This window comes from Plectropomus leopardus, chromosome 16 (assembly GCF_026936395.1).
Source record: "Plectropomus leopardus strain MGB_pleo_1.0 chromosome 16, ASM2693639v1, whole genome shotgun sequence".
Taxonomy (NCBI): domain Eukaryota; kingdom Metazoa; phylum Chordata; class Actinopteri; order Perciformes; family Serranidae; genus Plectropomus; species Plectropomus leopardus.
In genome coordinates, this window is record NC_142191.1 from 4,548,505 (window position 1) to 4,569,004 (window position 20,500).

The 20,500-nt window shown below is 37.6% G+C and overlaps 3 protein-coding genes across 4 annotated transcripts in view; 2 read left to right on the forward strand and 1 right to left on the reverse strand.

Moving 5' to 3' along the window:
• The first annotated feature begins 796 nt into the window (after nt 1-796).
• LOC121955537 (uncharacterized) lies at nt 797-5,964 on the forward strand. The gene is made up of 7 exons (XM_042503544.2): nt 797-981; nt 1,263-1,397; nt 2,248-2,337; nt 2,563-2,651; nt 2,929-3,089; nt 4,368-4,484; nt 4,560-5,964. Exons 1-7 carry the CDS (start codon nt 797-799, stop codon nt 4,668-4,670), a joined length of 888 nt encoding a protein of 295 aa, XP_042359478.1. The 3' UTR covers nt 4,671-5,964.
• On the reverse strand, nt 5,351-8,662 carry irak1bp1 (interleukin-1 receptor-associated kinase 1 binding protein 1). The gene is made up of 4 exons (XM_042503545.2): nt 8,374-8,662; nt 7,169-7,250; nt 6,944-7,074; nt 5,351-6,257 (listed from the first exon to the last, which is right to left on the reverse strand). Exons 1-4 carry the CDS (start codon nt 8,634-8,636, stop codon nt 6,005-6,007), a joined length of 729 nt encoding a protein of 242 aa, XP_042359479.2. The 5' UTR covers nt 8,637-8,662; the 3' UTR covers nt 5,351-6,004.
• Nucleotides 8,663-10,065: 1,403 nt separating this feature from the next.
• The window catches only part of LOC121955085 (uncharacterized), a 169,755-nt gene continuing 159,320 nt past the window's right edge, over nt 10,066-20,500 (forward strand). Inside the window, exons 1-3 of one of the 2 annotated variants that reach the window (XM_088089692.1) lie at nt 10,066-10,296; nt 11,218-11,280; nt 12,555-12,617. The gene's annotated coding sequence lies outside the window, so the exon portion shown is untranslated. Of the gene's footprint in view, nt 10,297-11,217; nt 11,281-12,097; nt 12,376-12,554; nt 12,618-20,500 lie in introns of those variants that run through there. The other variant, XM_088089693.1, reaches the window with a different exon arrangement.

A 20,500-nucleotide genomic window follows, 5' to 3' on the forward strand; every position in this document is an offset into this window, starting at 1 on the left:
TTGAGTTTTCACTTCAGCCACAGTAGTTTGCAGCCCCAACATTGATTTCTTAACTTGAAAATGCTTCATTCAGTGTTTTTGCAGATTAAAGTCACTGGTCTGTTTGTTCTGGAGAAGAAGAAACCTCTGTGGATAATTCGGCTCATGGGAATAACCTCCCGAACATCTGGATCCTAAATTATCAGAGAAAAAAGGTGAGCACACATGTCAAACAGCATAGAAGAAACACTGATCTATAAAGTGAAACTGCTCTATTCTGAATTCAAGTCTTTTTCTATTTTTGAAATTATTTTGAGCTTTATTTTTTTGTTATTTTCAATGTATATATGTAGATAATTTAATCATTTTGACTTTTGGGGTGTTATATTTTATTCTGGGTTTTGGAGCTATTCTGTTTTTTATTACTTTGAGTTTGGGGTGTTCTAGTTTTTTATTTTAAGTTTTGCAGTGCTTTATTCTTTTTTTTATTATTATTATTGGAGTGTTATTATTCTGAAGATTATTCTACATAGGGTTTAATTTTAATACTTCAATTTCACATTTTCCTTATTATAGCCTACTTAAAACTAATATTTAATAATTTATTCTGAGTACTTCTACGTCTCTACAACCTGTAAAAGGACTGAGGCGGATCACTCAATGCTTTTGCAAACACAGCAACTCTTCCACCTCGCGTTACCACAGCGTCACTGCGCGCTGCCTCCTCCCGCCCGGAGCTCACCGTGTTCGGCTCCTCCTGACGTGGCGATCCGCTAAAGGTCCGCCGGTTCTTCCGTGGGCTGCTGTGATTGGGTGGATGATCTTTCGGGCAATATTGACGGAAAATTTAAATACGCAGGTGGTACCGGCGGCATGGGACGGGAGTTTGCTTTATGTAAATAAAACAGAAGTGAAACCGTGTCACTCTGATCCGGTCCCAGGGCGCAAACAGGCGCGATGTTTGGCAGATAGTTGGAGGAAAGTTTGGATTTTAAACTCGAGGTAAGACTCTTGATTCATTACCAGTAACAAGCTTTGACGGATAATTTGTTTCACCTGCATTTCGTCGAAGTTTCTGCAGCGCCATATGTTTGTCATCAAGAGTTTCACTTCCTATGATTTCAGCGTGAACTACAGTGACACGCGCGTCAATAAAATGTAGAAAGTGCACGTGCTCTATGCCAAAACTTAGTTTGATTTATTTTAGCGACTTTTCTTTAGATCGGTTTGCATTTTTTGTTCCACACCTGTCACATCCTCCTGACGCGTATTTCCGTCCCCAGGTGCGCGGTCATGCCTCAGCTCTCGGCCACCGCGGTGCTGCAGCTCGTGCTGCTGCTCTCCGCCGTGCCCGCGCAGTACTTCATCTCCCGCTGGAGCGGCTCCACGCCTGCGCAGCGCTTTCACGCGAGCACGAGGTAAGAGCCGTGCGTGAAGGGGCTTTTTATTTGCCACATCCGTCAGTGTGGAGTGTTTCCATTTTGTAGAAAAACAAAAAAAAAGCGCGTATGCAGTTATAATTACATAATTTATTTGCCATGATTGATATTTCAATTGTGCAATGGGGCCAATAATATAATTATAATATAACAACAATTATTCATAACACTATCTTAACTGCACGATAATTGATGCAATAATTAAACTGCAGTAATACTCTGTGCCATATGTGTTGCATTTATCATATTGAGGCTTATGTTTCTTATTCTTATTCCTGCTTGTGCAGCATATATATTGTGTCATACTCACAGTGGTGGAATGTAACTAAGTACATTTGCTAATTTTTATTTCACGCTACTTTATACTTTTACTCCACTACATTTCAGAGGGAATATTGTACTTTTTACTTCTCTAGATTTATCTGACAGCTTTAGTTACTTTACAAATTAATTGCATCAAAAATATAAGACAAACGCAATATCATTTTATTTATAATTTTGAGTTTGGGGTGTTAATTAAAAATTAATCTTGATTTTTGGGTGTTTTTCTTTCTATTTTTTTAACTTTCAATTTTTGGATGTTTTTGCAATTAAAAATTTCTTTTTGGAGTTTGGGTGTGGGTTTTTTTCTCCTTTTTTTCCTAATTTGAAGGGTTTATTTTTTTATTTTTTTATGTGTAACTTTTTTGTAAAATTGATTTTTCTTCATGGGGTTCTGTTACTTTTAATACTTACAGTACACTTTGATGATCATACTTGATTCTGCTTAAGTAGCATTTTCAATGCAGGACTTTTAATAAATAATAAATCGATAACCGTGATGTTTCAGGTTGCTCAGAATTTGGAGAGACTGGAGAGCGTCATACCTCAGCAGCACAGTGTGGAGGGACTGGGCAAACCAGCAGATGTCCAAAGTCATGTGAGTTTGAGATATTTTGCAATTCAAAAACGACTGAGATCGATTGAGACTTGGACACGCGTTCTGATTTATGATCATTTGCATCCTCTCTTCTCGAATCAAGCACCGCGTCCAGATCAGGACCTTTAAAGTCGTCTCTAATGTCAGAGTTCTTGATGTAACATGGAAGCACACACAGGCTACTCTCTCGTGAGTTCAGACGGACAACATTTTTGTTTTCCAAAGGTCTTTGCTCGGTTTGGAGGAGAAAGTGCCTCTCGACTCGCCTGCCATCGAGGAAATGATTTATGACAACGACCAGGATTTCTTTGGAGGTTGGTTTCTTCATACATATAATGTGCTTATTACGCAATACCCAGAGGCTCCACGATACGATATTATCACGATACTTCAGTCATGAAACAATGTTGTTGTGATTGTAAATGTCTTGTGATATCCTGACTATGGTAATAATATATACTGTGATTTGTTACCCTTATTGAGAAGTCAGACAGTGAATGGGTTCAATCTGAAAACAATGAATGTCTCAAGGGTTAAAAAAACAAAAAAAAATGCCTCACGGGATTCTTCTGCTGTTCTTCATTCCTGCAGCCTCGAAGACGGTGCGCAGCCCTCGCCCTCCGTATGTGTTTCTGCGGGTCGGAGAGGTGGTGATGGAGAGGAAGGGCCACATGGTGGGCGTGGTGGTGAGCTGGGACCCCGAGATGCGAGCGCCTCCTCAGTGGGTCGACAAAGTGTACTCCAGTGCTGAGGTCAGCGGCTCTCAAAAAATACTCAACATTCAAATGTTTTTATGCGTCCACGTTGACGATAGCTGCAGCTGGAGTTTATGGCCTTCATTTAAACGGACATCAGAGAAAATACCCGGCGTATGATCATTTCCACGCAAAGCTCAGCAGTTATCAATGTGATACGATACCTCTACGAACAAATCTCATGTCACGTCGAAACTTGTACACAAGTTCGATTCAACATGGACTTGCACTGCAGCGGAGAACTGTTATTAGACCATATTCTGACTGTCACTGAGTATGGCTAATTTGCAGTTATGTTTTAATCACTTAAAAATGTACAATTGCCAGCTGGATGTGCAGCCACATTTATCGACGCCCTGTCATCCCTGTGCTGCGACTGGTGGTTCTCTGATCCGATCTGAGCTGGTTTTCACCTGAGATTCACAAATGTTTTCAGGATGTCTGTGTGTCCGACTGTTGTGCTTGTGATATCTCATGGAGGCTTTGGGGGAATTTCCTCAAATTTGGCACAAACGTCCCCTTGGACTCAACAATGAATTGCCAAGACTTTGGTGGTCATAGGTCAAAGGTCAGGGTCACTGTGACCTTATCTGTTTAAGTCTTGTGAACATGGTATCTTAAGAACAGCTTAAAGGAATTTCTTCAAATTTGGCACAAACATCCTCTTGGACTCAATGATGGACTGATAAGATTTTGGTGGTCATAGGTCAAAGGCCAAGGTCACTGTGACCTCATCTGCTTAAGTCTTGTGAATGCGGTATCTCAAGAACAGCTTGAGGGAATTTCTTCAAATTTGGCACAGACATCCCCTTGGACTCAATGATGAACTGATGAAGTTCATCAAGGTCCAAGGTCACAACACAATGTTTAGCACAAATGTCCACTTTTACTCACAGATGAAATGATTAGACTTTGGTGGTCAAAGGTCAATATCGCCATGACATTGTCCGTCACATTCTCATCAGCGTGTTATCTTGAGAAGAACTTGAGGGAATTACCTCAAATTTTTACACAAACATCCACTTGGACTCAAGAATACACTGATTATAATTTGGTGTTCGAAGGTGAAGGCTAAAGGTCACTTTGACCTCATCTGTCGCATTCTGTCGCGATATCTTAAGGACACCTTGAGGGAATTTATTATTCTTTTTCCTTCCAATTACAACTGTTTTTTTACTTCTTTTCCTTTGTGTTTGACATTTTATCATTTGAAAAGCTGTAAAAAAAAAATGTAAAAAGTCAGTGAGTTCTGTGGCTGTGCGTTTGTGCCTGCAGGGCCTCAAAGCAGAGAAGACCCCTCATTATAAAGTGTTGTTCAGCGGGCCGGGGCCCTCCTCCATCATGGTTGGATACTTGCCTCAGACACAACTGGAGCGCATCACTGGGATGAGGGTACGTACTGAGAATCACAGCACGTAAGCTCCCACAGTCACACACGTTTAATTGATCTCTGTCGGATGATTCTAGCCGGACATTCCCACCTTGGAGAAATACTTCACACATTTTGACGGCGAGCGGTTCATCATGCAGCCCTGGCTCAAAGAGCTGTACCCCGAGGACGGGAAGGAGGAGGACTAACTGCTCGGCTGCGTGTGATCATAGAGGTGACACCAGATATGAGAGAGCGTGGACATGGCTTCGGTGTGTTTCTCACCTTTTAAAGGTTTCTTGAATCTGTCAGTGTTGAAATGAGTGAAAGTCTCATAATTGAGCAGATCGAGGATCATTTCTCGATGTGACGGTGTCTTTTGTGGATCTGAAGTAACTCTGAGACTCACTCATGAACTGTTCTTTATTTCTTTGAGATGTAAAAATATAAAAATGTTAATTTCATGTGCCAAAAAAAATGAGCAAATCCAACGCAAACAATTAACTTAAAGGGACATTTCACCCAAACATAAAAAATACGTATTTTTCCTCTTTCCCGTGGTGCTCTTCATCAGTCTGAATAGTTTCGGTGTGAGCTGCTGCAGGTTTCGGCTGTAGAGATGTCGTCCTTCTCTCCAATATACTGGAACTAGATGGCTCTCGGCTTGTGGTGCTCAAAAAAATACATTTTAAAGACTCAACAGCAGTGTCTCTTCCCAAAAAATCATGACCCGGTTACTGAAGATAATCCACAGACGTCAGTGAGAGCAGTTTCATGTAGGAACTATTTTCTCTCTATCAAAATTCACCTGCCAAGTGTTCAAACATGCAGATTCAAAGCAAGGTAAAACGCTGAAAATGTTCTTTATGTAACGTAGGCAACATTTGTCTTTTTATTTAATTTTTTTTTTTTTTTTAGGTGGCTTAAAACTAATCAATGAAGGCGGAGTTTGATTATCTGTAGGTGACGCAGCAGTTTTCTGTCCCGAAGTTATTAATAATATACGTAAGTTTATTGCAATCAGCTGAAAGAGGGCATATCTCCACCTGCCGTGACAGAGTCGGACATACGTCCATCTAGAAACGGATTCTTCCCTGGTGGTTCAATTTAATGGCGTAATCAAGTTTTATTCGTAGCTTGACTAAACTGCATGTAAACGTACTGAATGTTGACATTATGGCCATCAAGACAAATAAATGCATGGAAAAACCTGCAGGGGCCGCTAAGTGTAGCAATTTAATTTTTATTCAAACTTAAAAAAAAGTCTAAATTGATAAATAGCATGGTTTTTTTTTTCATTTTGGGGTGAACTGTCCCTTTAACGTGTGCCTGATTTTACTGATTTGAAGTTAAATTATGCCCGCAAATGCTTAAAATGACAAAACTGCTTTAAAATCTGAAGTTCTTTTTCTGTTTACAAAACTGTGCTGGCTGAGGAAGAAAAAAAAAAAAGCACTTTTATTCAGCCATCACAGCCGAGCAATAAAATACTTCAAACTGTGACCGTCAGCTCTTTGTTTCCACGAGTCGATGATAAATGTCTTCAGAGTTTTTTCCTGCTTCTGTCTCTGAGGCTGAAGGAGACAGACACGCGTGAGGACGCGGTGACTGTGGCTGAGCGCGGGAGGTGATGACGGGCTGCGTCCTGGCCCGCGTCCTCCTCGTCCTCAGTCCTCCACTCCCTCGTCTCCTCCTCTCGGACCAGGAGCGGAGGTCCCAGGGTTTGTCCCAGGAGCTGACTGACCGCGCAGGCTTTCTGCTGAGCGTTTTCAACGGCTGACACACACGCACGCCGCCTTAAACACACACACACACACACACACACACACACACACACACAGAGGTTACAGCTGCTGAACGTCAACAGTGCTGCTGATGTGGGATTTATTAGACCGATACCGATTTCATTGCAGAAAAATTCACAGATTACCGATATAGTGAATTTTTGAGCTGGATTAAAAAAATACATAAATTCTATGTGGATTGTTGATTTTGCACCGATATGACGATGCAAAAGTACTCAGAAGGCTGCTTTCTTAAACAACTTTTATTTAACGATGTACTTGTTTAACATTACACACAAACAAAAATAAAAAAATAAAAATAAACACCAGTACTGTATGTGTTTAGCATCAGTCTTCGCTGAACTTTCAAAGAAAGAATATAAAAATAAAACACACATCACCCTGTATTTAAATAAAGAATAAATACAATAAAATAAATAGCGAAATAAACATCAGTACTGTTCAGTATCAGTGAGTTGCTAACTAACTGTGACTAAACCACTCAAGCATTGTTTTCTTTATTATATGGTCCATAAAAAATAAAAAATAAAAGTTCTTATTGGCCCATATCAGAAAAAAACATACGCTGGTGCCAATATGCTCCAATATGTCTGTGAGAGGATCATATCGGCCGATAATATCGGTTGACCGATAAATCGGTCGGGCTCTAGCTGCTGAGCTGTGTGTGTTTTTAATACCTCATGTGATTCAGGCTTTCAGCGCTGTGGAAGAACTGCGGCGTCCCCACACTGACTGTCCTGTCCAGCTTCTCCAGCAGGACGCTGCACACTCGCTCCATCTTCTCAAAGTCTGAGAACGTGACCACGACCTGCGGGACCGTTTGTCACGCTGTCAGTGGATCAGTGAAAGTTAACGGCATCATGACACATTAATAACCATCAGTGTTTGTCTGAACACTCCACCTCTGCTTCCATGTGATACTGGTTTGCCTCTCGGTGCAGGAACTTCCTCACTGAGGCGTCTTTATCAGCGACACCATGTTGTCTAAGCAGAAAACGTGGATGAAAAATGATTTTATTAAATGTTATATTAACCCTGAGGGTCCGCGCCAATATTACACACAACCATGTCGCTGTGTGCACAATATGCAATTTTAAAAAAACAAAACATTGATTCATTTTCATAATGTTAACCCTTTAAATGTCAGGTTTTTGTCAGGATGCCACTATGTTTTGGAATGAAAAAAACTCAAAAAAATATTATCAGTATACTACATGCAAAGTACATTACTATTTTTAATAATCACAACAAGATCTGTAAAAATAAAGTTTTTTGTTTGATCGCTTGGACTTAAATTTTGGCATAGGAGATGAGCATACAACTTTACATTGCTGTACTTTGTATTTATTTGGATTTTATATCACCAAAATTACACCATTTATCATGGCGAGACTATAAAAACAGAAATAACTGACAGTCCTTGAACACGTGGGATGAACGTTTCAGAACAATGACCAAATTTGGCCTTAAAATTGGGATATTTCATTAAAATCCCCTTTAATGTCTAATTTTAAATTTAGCCAAAAATAAACTTTTTATCTTAACTAACCAGCTTACGTGACAAGAGTGAAAAATCTAGGCGTTTTTTTCAACTCCAGGATTTTATCTTTAACTTTTGACATTTAATATTTTTTTAACACAGCTTTAAACTCTCTTTTTCTTTGTTATTTATTTACTAACTAATTTATGGTGGTGGGAATGTCATGCATTTTCTTCAGGTCATACAAGGAGGCTCAAGGACAAATATTTGTAGCTTCAGAGATGATAAAGAAACAACAAAGCTACACCCCAGCCTCCCCCCTCTTCTGATAAATAAAGAACAGTCCCTAGCGCTACTACAACGAGCCTATTAGCTATATCTTTGTAGCAACTTTAACAACTTTTGGCTGTTTACTTGTCACTCCCTTTATATCATCATACACTTTATTATTACCACATAAGTTGCTGTTAACGTTAAAAATAGTGTTACCATAGTGAATGTTACCGTTAGTTACATATTTAACGTAACCTGCAGCGTTAGCTGGTTAGCTAACGGAAGATTTACAGCTTCACCGGAAACTACGAGTATATTTATTTAAAGTTAACGGTGTTAAACTTTAATTTTTACCTGACAGTTTGTAAAATGTATTCAAGTCTGCGCGAGACGCTGCCGGTCACCTCGTTCACGGACTCTTTGCTGCTGCTCACACTGACCCGCACCGACACTCGGTCCGCCGGACAACACACCTCCGCCGTTCCCGTCACCTGGACCTCCCGGAGCCGGTTACCGGGACTCTGACGGTTAACGGCACGTACCTCCAGTCCCGGCTCTTTCTCATCACCGGCGAAATCCGGTAAAACAGCAGCGAAGACTCTGCTCTGACTCTCCATGACGGAAGAGAAGAAAGAAAACAACTCCCGCTACTATGGTAATAGCCGAAATGCATGACGGGAGTTGTAGTCAATGTTAATGTTGAAAAAAAAACTACGTGTTATTTCCGTTGGTGCACTGTCACAATCATTGATATATCCCAGGCTGTGGAGATAAAAAAAATGAATAAAATGAAATATTCCACTTAGCATTATTTATATTGGAAATAAATCATTTTTATGTTTTGTTTTGTCTTTTGTTTTATCTAAAAAGATAGTGGCATCATGACAAAAACCTGGCATTTAAAGGGTTAAAATTCGGAAAATGAATAAATATTTGTTATTCATGATTAGGACTGATGTTGGTTAAAAAAATAAGTAAATAAAAGTTTTTTAAAAAATGAACGATGTATAATGTTTTTAAGCTTAATTTTTAAAAGTGAATTTTGTGCACAGAGCGTTGCCAGTGTGGCTATGTAAAAACAAACTAACTAACAAAACAATGACTTTGCATGCAGCATATTGAAAATAATTCATTTCCGTGTTTTAGTGGCATCATGACACAAACCTAGCATTTAAAGGGTTAAAATTCGGAAATTTAATGCATTTTTGATATTTATGATTAGGACTGATGTTGGTTAAAAAAATTAGGTCAATGAAAGTTAAAAAAAAATTAATGTATAATATTTTTCAAAGCTTAATTTTGAAAAGCACATTTTGAGTGCAGAGCGAAACCATTTGAATGTAAAAACAAACTAACAATAAATGACTACATGCAGTATATTGAAAATAATTCGTTTTTCATGTCAAAACATAGTGGCATTGCGACAAAACCCTGGCATTTAAAGGGTTAAAATTCTGAAAATGAATGAATATTTGATATTTCTGATAAGGACTGATGTTGGTTTTCAAAAAATAAATATAATTAAAGTAAAAAATACGAGTGTGTGTAATATTAAAGCAGGCCCTAAAGGTTAAACATGGCTCTGATATCAATTCATTTGTGTTCTCCCTTTGATTTCTTTGACGTGTTATTGTAAACAAACAAACAAACAAACAAACAAACAAACATGAACATGTAGGTTTTTAAAATCTAGTAACTGTGGTAGAGGGAGGGTCGTGTATTTTCCACGAGTTAAACAGGGAGGCTCAAAGAAAAATATTTGTTACTTTGGGGAGAAAAAAACACAAAACAAAACATAAACAAAAACACAAAACAAAGTTACACCGCAGCCACGCTCTTCTTCTGGTAAATAAAGAACAGTCCCTAACTGCATATTGAACTTTTTTTCTACAAACCAGACTGTGTAATGTGATTACTATTTTGTTTTACTGCACGTTAATGACGTAACGCCTGCGGTTGTGATCACGTGATGCGGGTCGCGCTGTTGACTCACCTGTGATTTGCTCTCCCAATTAAGTAAACACTGCGCATGCGCTACCCCACACACTTTCGGAAGAAGCCCCCAAAAATGTTTAGGACTAATTTCAGCTCTCGCCACATCGTTTTCGTTGAACCAGCTCCCGTGTGAATTATTTCTGCCGACTTCTGACTTAGTCTGAGGTGGTTTAATGTCGCCAGTGTTGATAAATAACACGAAAAATGTGAAACAAAGTGACCCAAATTAGCATCTAAACACACTTCCGCCATTGATCTCCGACCCCAAACATGACAGTTCAGGTAAATCATGTCTTTATTTTTCCTGAAATATCAGCTAATTGAAATTATATATTAGCGTCATGTATTTATTTTGGTCTCTGGTACCTAACTTTAGTTTTTAAGCGTCTTTAAAAGCCGCCAGCTGAAAGTATCCGGTCGGAGTGTTTATTTAAAATGCTATGCTAAATGCTAAATGCTAAATGCTAAAAGTCAAACTGGTGTCACTGCTAACATTTTGAAATGTCGGCAGCAAAAGCAAAGGGTTAACTGTAAATGAAAGCTACATTAGCGGCTCTAAGGCCATTTTTATGTCCACTCAGTGGTATCAATCCTGTCTGTTGTGAACATGGTCTGTAACTGTCCATGTTTAACCCTTTAGGGACTGTTTGGAGTATTTTACACGCTTCGTATTATTCTGTTTTTGACGGTTTTGACTGTTCATGTCTACATTTTGGCAAGACTGTGTATTTTTCTTTAATCTGTGAATTTCCAGCTCAGCTCCTACAGTAAGTCTAAAATACACTGGGGAAACTAAATTGTTACATTCGTAATATTAAGTGCAAATAATGCGCCATTGAAACCCATTCAAACTGCAAAGTATAAAAACACGCATTGTGTTATTTCTGGATGTCGTTGTGGGCTTTTGCTGTGGAATTTGTAATTTTAACTATTTTTTCACTTTTTACCAACTGTATTTGACATATGGAGGAAATACATGCTATTTACACTTGGACTGTCACAGTCAGTGGTGCTGGAAATCATTGATTTATCCCAGGTTGTGATTTTAAAAAAATAAAAATCAGCCAATAAAAAAACCTTACTTTTCATGTAGTAGGCTATATTAAAATTATAATTAAATTGTTTCATTTTTGTGTTTTTTTTTTCATCTGAAAACATTGTGGCATCTGGTAACCAACTTTTGTTTTTAACCTTCTTTTCCAGCTGCTGCCAAAAAGTATCTGGTCGGAGGCTTTTGGAGAAAAGACTGACAAGACTCAGCAGCAGGTAGGAAACTATTCATGCTCTAAACACAAACTAATACTTGTGAAATTAGTGTCAAGATAAATATTTTGAAATGTAGGCTACTAGCAGCAAAACCAAAGGGTTAACTGTTTATAAAAGCTAAATTACCGGCTCTCAGGTAATTTTTTTTTGTCTACTTAGTGGTGTGAATCATATCTCATCTATCATGAAAATGGTCTGTAACTGTCCATGTGGCTTATACAGTTTAGTGTTGTATGTTTTTTGTGTTTTTTTACACTTAGGGACTGTTTGGAGCATTTTACACACTTTTCAGTCTTCATCTTTTGACATTTTTGTCTGTGTTCATGCGTATGTTGTACATTTTGGCAAGACTGTATATTTTTGTTTAATTTTTGAATTTCCAGCTCAGCTCCTACAATAAGTCTAAAATACACCGTTGAATCAAAATTGTTACATTCACACTGTTAAGTGCCAAAAATGGACCATTGAAACCCATTCAAACTGCCATTTTTGGTCCCACGGCCATCCAAGCATAAAAACATGCATTGTGTTATTTCTGTGTGTCATTCTGGGCTTTTGCTGTGGAATTTGTAATTCTTACTGTCGTAGAAAGTGATTATTTTCTAATAATGCAAATGCAGTCGTGAGTAACTGTACGGTGTGATGTGATTCAGTAATGTCATCAGGACTTTACAGTCTTTCACTGTCTCCAGTAAGTCTGTGTTTTAAGAAACTGCCGGAGCGAGACCTTGTAGATGTTTTGTCTGCATTGTTTGGCACAGCTGTGTGACGTGTGAAATGTACTGCTGAAAGTTGAAGGACTCTTCTGTTCCTTTAAGTTTTGGCACACGTGTTGTGCCGACAGCTTCACTGATCAGATTTGTGTAATAAACATGTATTCAAGTAACTGATGCTCACGGAGTTCTTTTCGTTATGCAACTATACTTCTTTTCTCGTTAAGTTTTATTATATTATTTATCGAGTTTACTTAGTTGTGCATCGGTTCATCAAGAGTACAAGATTTTCTTCAACACTCACTATTTTCCACCTGATGAAATTTTTTTTTTTTTTTTAACACATTTGGCATATGGAGAAAATACATTTAATTTCCACCAGGTGCACTGTCACTGACATATTCCGGGCTAAAAAACAAAGACTTTGCATGTAGTAGGCTATATTGAAAATAATAATTATTTTTGTGTTTATTTTGTGTGTTTCGTGCATTTTTGTTTTCATTCATCTAAAAACATTGTGTCATCTGGTATCCAACTTTTGTTTTTAACCTTTTTTTCCAGCTGCTGGCAAAAAGTATTTGGTTGGAGGCTTTTGGAGAAAAGACTGACAAGAGCACTCAGCAGGTAGGAAACTATTCATGCTCTAAACACAAACTAGTAACACCAGTAAAATTATTGTCAAGGCAAATATTTTGAAATGGAGGCTACTAGCAGCAAAACCAAAGCGTTAACTGAAAATGAAAGCTAAATTAGTGGTTCTAAGGTAATTTGTTTGTCCACTTAGTGGTGTGAGTCATATCTGTTGGGAAAATGGTCTGTAACTGTACGTGTGGTTTATACAGTTTTGTATGTTTATTTAACCCTTAGAGACTGTTTGGAGCATTTTATATGCTTTTTTCTTTGATAATTTTGGCTGTTTTCAAAAATCAATCAATGATGCTGCCAATTACTGACACATCCCGGGCTGTTGTAATTTTAAAAAACAAACAAAAAAGCCCAACTTTGCATGTAGTAGGATATATTGAAAATATTATTAATAATTATTAGCTTAACTTACATGGCAATTTAGGCTAATAGATTCTGTTTAAAAGACAAAACTGGATGATGTAATAGTTTGATGTACAGTATGTGACACTTTATATGTATTTGCATTTCAACATTATAATAGGAATAAGAATAATTTTATTTACAGTTTAAACATAAAGATTAAAATATTTATAGAGTTATAAATTAAAAAATATCAAAACCCCATATAAGAATACAATGTTGAGAAGACATAGTATATTAATTAGGTGAAAATTATGTAAATTAAAAAAAATCACATTTCAATTAATAAGTTGCAACTAAAATGGATGTCATATACGGCAGTAAGAATTTCAAAATAACAAATATAAATAAATGTTTCTTGAGTTCATACATGTGGGCCTTTAGTGGATATTTAAAGAATATATATGCTGCAAAACAGTTTATAGAAAGTAGTTTCTTTTTTGAAAAAAAAAACCTTAAATCATATTGCTATTATTATTGACAAATACGGCAAAATTGTTGGGTTTTTTTGCACTTTATTTTCAGCGTAAAAGCATGTTCCCTTACGTCTGGATTGGAATTAGATTTTTTGGACACATGAATCTCTGTAGCACCACAATGTTTCATTGAAATGGTTTGTTGTGACACATTTTACCTTTAACAAATATTTACTGCTCACGTGATTTAAATATTGCACTTGGCCGTACTGCGATTTTGACATTTTTGCAGCCTTACTCTGCACAAATTTTTAATGAGTATTGGCAGCAAATAAACAATTGAAAGTAAATTAGGTTCTTAATACTTTCCTGTGCTTCTAGTCCTTGAAGATCTTCATAGTGTAGCAGCATCCCATAATGCATTATCTTAATTTTCTTATGGAGAGAGTTGGTGGTCCAGGTTTGGCAGTTCAGTCCTCAGCTCCTCGTGTTCACATGTTGATGTGACCAAACTCTAAACTGCTCCTCATGGTCTGAGCAGCGCTTTGCTTTGGTGTTTGTGAACATGTAAACAAGATGTGAATTGTAAACAGCTGCATACATGCAGATATTTACGCTTTCATGTGAAGATTTCACTTCTAGCTGTATCGTCAGCTAACATGTTATGGTTTGTTGTGTAGCAGTACTTTTTAAAAACAGGGTTTTTGTCACTGTTGACAGTCAGAGTGGAGTGAAACAGTACGCAGGGTATTGCAGAGGTCACTTGGGTTTGTCAGTGTCTCTGTTTGGTCAGTAGATGGCGACAAAGTACAACATAATAGTGCAGTAAATATACTGTATGGCAGCACAGGAAGAGACAGGATCAATAATCAAGTCAGTTTTAATGATAAAGCCCAATATAACAATTCACAGTTTGTCTTGGATGGCTAATAGTGTGATAAGGAAAAAATCCCCCCAAAAACCCTTAACAGGTGGAAGAAATAAATAAAAAATCAGGACAGGCCTTTTCATGCAGTACAGTCCTCAATCTTAAAGTGGATATATTTTTTTAATCCTGTTTGTTTTATTATTTAATCATTATACTATTATTGAGAATACTTCAAACTCAAATATTTAAGGTCTTCTGGTTGTTGGAAGAAAAGATGAATAGTAGTAATTTTATTTAGCTTCTATTGAATCCTATTCTGATTATTAGTTATTTATCTATGCATTTGTTATATTTGATTAATATAATGTTCTAGTTTAAAAGTTTTAAATTAGTGTCTCTTGATTAGTGACCAGATTTTTTTAAGGTCTAAGAAATTAGATGATAGTGATGTTAAAGGAAATAATAATAATCATAATACAAAAGAAAGACATTGGGTCAAAAATCGTTAAATTTAGATTTATTTTCATTGTGAAATTAGTGATGAAAATGTTACTTTGTGTAAAAACAGGACATTGTGTGAAGTGTATCTCATCGATCTGTCACAGTAGTTTGGAGGCCGTGTTAACTGCGGTCCCTCTTTGTATTATTTGCCCTCTTCTTTCATTTTTCACGGACATTTGGGAACAGACGAGATTTGATCTTATTCTGGACGCTGGTTTCTTTAAACAACAGAGTTTGTTTGGTTTCCCCGGAGTATTAAACTGTGAAACGGGCTTTATAATCACAACCTAAAAATACAGGGCCGTATTTGTTGTTGTTGTCTCCGGTTTCGCCGGTCCCCCGGTATGCTCTGTGAAACTCGAGATCTGATGCGCAGCTCCGGCCAAGAGAGATGCAGCGCTACAATAGACTGTTTTCATATGCGAGAGGATGAGGAGGAGAAGAGACGCTTCAGTGTTAAATCTACACAGAGAGCGTTTTCTTTGCAGGCTGATTTTCACTTATCTCCGAATTATCTGCCGTTCCAACACAGGGGCGTCAAAATTATTGTAGTTCATCGGCCATTTACAGCCCAATATGATCTAAAGTCAACTGGACCAGTACAAAATCAATAACTCCAAAATGTTATATTTTATTTTAATGTAAAGAAATAAATTCTGAAAATGTTCTTCCATTTACAAAACACAAGATGAACAGAGATATCAGAGATATCTCAAGAAAAATAAGTCAAATTTCAACAATATATCTTTTTTTTCACATTTAGTCAGTTAACTACTCACAGTCCAGGGTTCCTAAGGTCATTGAGAATTTAACAAACACGTTTCCAGGCCTGAAAAAGACATGGGATTAGTGAAAATCATTGAAAGTTTTGAAAAATTAATGGAGTTTTGTTGTGTGTAACAAAATAGTTGCAGTAATCATCCGAGGATAACCTTCCCCTCAGTGTAACATGACGATGAATTTATTTTCTAAACCTGCTGACGTGACGAACCTCTCATATGCGTCAATGTGTGACTGGTTGTTGTGGCGATGATGAGCGTAGTGGAGTTTATTTATAGCCTTGCATTAGCTTTTACCTCTGGCGATTGCATTTACACTTCGGAAATCATAAAAGTGGAGTTTGAGATTATCTTGCTGAAAAAAATGTGTAAGTATCATAAAAGTTTATTTGCTGCAGAGTTATTTTCTGCAATAATTCAGGTGAAACAGGTAAAATCTCATTTCATTGTCGGGCCTCGTGCAGCGTATTTATTTGATCAGTCTCCTTCTCTTTCCCTAGGCAGGTTTCCATTATTCCTCAAATTGCGTTAATTTCAATTGTGAATATAAGATATGCCTAATAGAAACACGTCATTTCGAAAAAACTCCTATTTATCGCGAAAAAGTTTTTATGCTTGCATGAGGTGGTATTTTAGGTGATGCATAATGGCCATATTTAGCAAAACTGCAGTGGAAACACTTTTTTTTCCACTTTTCTAGGTCACAGGGTGCTATGGCTATGCATTTGTTACTAGGACCTGGCTCCCTCATGATGCAGCAGGCGCTACAAGAGCTGTTATTGCATCACATAACTCCCAGAAATCCCTCATAAGTGGCCGCTCCCACGTATAAGGGGCTCGCCTTTCCGTTATCGCTCTGTAACACGCCTACGTAGCCTTCAATTGGGAATAATGTTAGTGCGGTGGCTGCAATAGAAATAAACCTGCTAATGTTTAAAACATCTATCGCCCTGCTCCTACTACAGCACTTTGGGTTGGTTTTGTGGATCTGTGTACACGCGGATCATTTTCACAATGTTATCATATGAACGCATATTTTTTAAGACTTTTCTGTTTATGGTCTTCTCAACTTAAGGTGGCCTTAGCTTCTAATTTTGTGGGAAACACAGAGTGCTTGTAATAATAAGCCCAGAATGCCAGACAACATCACAGCTATCTTTGCAGTTTGCCCCTGATGTTTCATTGCCAAAAACAAACAAACAAACAAAAAAACCCAAAAAGCTGCCTTGAAATCAGAGTTTCAGGCCACAACAATCCAAAAAACAGCCTGCAAAATCCACTAAGGCCTGATTAGGTCTGCAAAGTCCCCCAGTGGGCTGGATTGGACCCTTTGTTAGGCCACTTCTGACCGATGAGCTATATGTTTAACACCCTTGCTTTTACCACCTAAAAAATGGATCCCTCACTCTGGTGTCTCTGTTTCTCCCCGTCCTCTGATCATAAAGACGGCTCTTTCTCACAAAGATTTTTAATGCTTAGAGCAACACATGTGGGCGCTGTGATGTTGCTGTAAATGAAAATGGCTGTAAATTATTTGTTCAGTTGGCGATCGTCACAAGGTTACCAACCACTTACATAAACAAGAATCCATTTTGCTCTTGAAAGCATTAATTCTTTTTCTCCTGCGATGTTTATGTAACTACCACCCGTTTAATAGTACTTACTGTGCCTGCCACGAAATTATGTTGTAAAGATTTATGTAAACCAAGAAAAAAAGGTTGGTTGCATAAATAAAACGCTTAGTGAACTGAACTGAAGCGGTTTCGTCCTCTGCTGTGTCCCTGGCTGTTGGGTGAAAAAGGGTCTGGGGGTCTTCAGATGGAGACTGTGGCCACTTAGGGAAAAAGATTTGACTGTTATAGTCTCTGAATCTGTTGATGTGTCTCTCGCTCTCTCGGATGAAGTAATAAAGTTAGCTGCGTTGGAGGCCTTCCACGTCTCTCCATAGACCACAATCAAGGCCCGTGCAGTTTTATTGCAGCTTTATTTTCATATTGTCCAAGAAATCTCCAGACTCCCTCCTGTGCCCGTTGCCATAAATCATATATTTTGACTGTATTTCTTCCACTCTGCGTTTTTTTATTTATGGGCGAAGGCGATAAAACATGCAGCGTGCACTCTGTGTGTCCACAGCTGTCATCTGTCTAGGACTTTATTGTGAAAGGGGAAAAAAAAGTTCATTTTTTTATTCCCCCACACAAATCTTTTTGCCTGTTAAAAACAGATGCTGATAGAACGAAGAAACACAATAAATGGAGACTTTCATTGTCTCCAGACTCTTCCGATGAACACTTTTATTGGTTATAAAAGCAGCAGTGTTCAGCTCTGCTGAACAATATGTTCAGGTGGAGATTGTTGTTTGATCAGCAGGAGGTGCTCTGAACCAAAAGTCAGATCACAAATCAAGCTGCACCTATGATTCACTCTGTCATTATGTTTGTTGATATTTTACTTTATGTGGCTTTCGTCATTTTATAAAAACTTTAAAGTTTTATTAACAACTGTGTAATTTCAGTATGAACGTAAACAGAATAATTACATTTCTGCTTTGTGACGTACCGAGATGTATGGTGGCCCTAAGGGTCAAAAGCAGACACATATCAGAAAATACAACAACACTATACGAAGCAAGACAATTTAAAAAACACTGCAATATTTCAGAAAACAACATTTCAAAAACCCAACAACATTTCAAAAACCCAACATTACACAAACTAACACTTCAGAAAACACAATACACAACATTTTAGAAAATGTCACAAAACATAAAATTTCAGTTATTCCAACAACATATCACAAACACAATATTTGAAAAAAACCCCAGTATTTTAGAAAACATGACAACTCAGAAAACACGACATTTTTGAAAACATTTCAAAAACCCAACAACATTTCACAAAACAGCATTTCACAAAACACAACAACACACAACATTTCAGAAAATATGACTTTTCAAAAAAAAACTGTGTTTTAAAAAAACACAACACATCCACTCCCACAAACTTTACCATTTCAGAAGTTGGGACAAACTATCACAAAACACAACAATATTAAAAAACATTCTAGAAAACATTTCAAAAATCCAATGATATTTCACTGAACAGCATTTCAGAAAACACAATACACGGCATCTGAAAATATGACATTTCACACAAAAAATACATTAAAAAACCACAACACCACGTGACATTTCATGTAACATAACATTTTAGAAATAGGGACAACATATCACAAAACACAAGAGTATTTCAAACAGCATTTTAGAAAACACAACTTTTCAGAATTGGAAGAGAATCGGATTTTTTGCATTTTCTTGTTATCTGTGGAGTGATGCCCGTAGGTCCTGAGAGACGAGCAACAAGTTCACCGCTGAGTTCTCTGCATGTCAGTATATTATCAGAAGTATTTTCTCATGCTGTCGCTCAGCTCCACAGCGTCCATCTCTGTAAACAGCTCGCAGCCAAATAAACAGTCCTGTCCACAGCCCCGCTGCACTCCCATCACTGAGCAAACCTTTGTATCAGCAGATATTTTAACGGGGGATGCACAGGTGTAACTCATTACATTAATAAAGTGCATTCTGTTTTTTTGGGTGCTAGTTCTGTGGTTGTGGTGTTGTGCATGCTAGCTCAGTTGCATCACTCATATGCTTTTTCTACTCTGACAAGTTAACATGCTTGCCGTGCAAAATAAAAGATTTATGGACGGTGCAGATATAAAACTTTAAGGGAAACCTCTGTGTTTTTCAACCTGGACCCTATTTTCCCATGTTTTTAAGTCTAATACTATTTTTTCACTCAAATTAGAGAGTAAATGCAGGATTTATAAATGTCTGAAAACCTGCTAAATATAAGCCATAAACCCTTTCAACTGCCGGCTAATGAGTATATCCTTATCCTTACGTGGGTTTTTTTTTTTTTTTTTTTACTGGTGTGTCGTGTCTTCTGTCACAAATGTGCTGAAAAACAAGTTACTAAACAGTTGAAAGCAGCATGGAAGCCTGTGAAAATGTTACGGTGGTTAGCTCTGTTTTTTGTATCGAAACTTTTTGAAACTGGTCTGATAATGAACAAGAGCATTACAGTTGATATATATGTATATATATATATATATATATATATATATATAATTTATTTATTTATTTTTTATTTTTTCCCCTCTTATCTTCATAAGCGAACTTGAATTGTACAAAAATAATGCAGAAAATAATATTGTGTTTGAGTTATAGTGGAACTATAGAGAGGAACATTCCCCAAAATGTCAGGAAGCAGCACAGCTACAGAACAGTCCCTAAGTATCAGCTTTGTTGTGATCTCTGCATATTTACATGTTGTTCTGCTTGTTGTTGAAGGAATCAAACATCAGATATCAGTTTATTCGTTCAGCATAACCGAGCTGCAAACTCACTACACCTGAACTCAAACCGTGTCCAGCATGTCCTCTCATCATGTCCTCTCATCATGTCCTCTCATCATGTCCTCTCATCATGTCCTCTCATCATGTCCTCTCATCATGTCCTCACACACACACACAGCAGTTCAGCAGTTACTGTGAGCAGCGAGCACGGTAATAAATGACCGTATCAGAGCCGGATCTAGATATTTTGGTGTCCTAGAAGAGATTGGAATCACCTGTTGGACAATGAGAGCGGAGCAGACATTGAGAGACACCGGCAGACCGCCCTCCTCTCGCAGTCACTGAGACACAAAATCATGAAAATAGGGTCCAGGTTGAAAAATCCCAATAGCTTCCCTTTCCTTTTTCCTGTGATTAGGAACATTGTTCCTGTGTATGTAGATTAGAATAGTTTTTTGTCACTATGGCAACTTGCAAAATTATGACGGCAATATTTAAAGCATTAAAGTTTTCTGTCAACATAGGAATAATGCCACACCT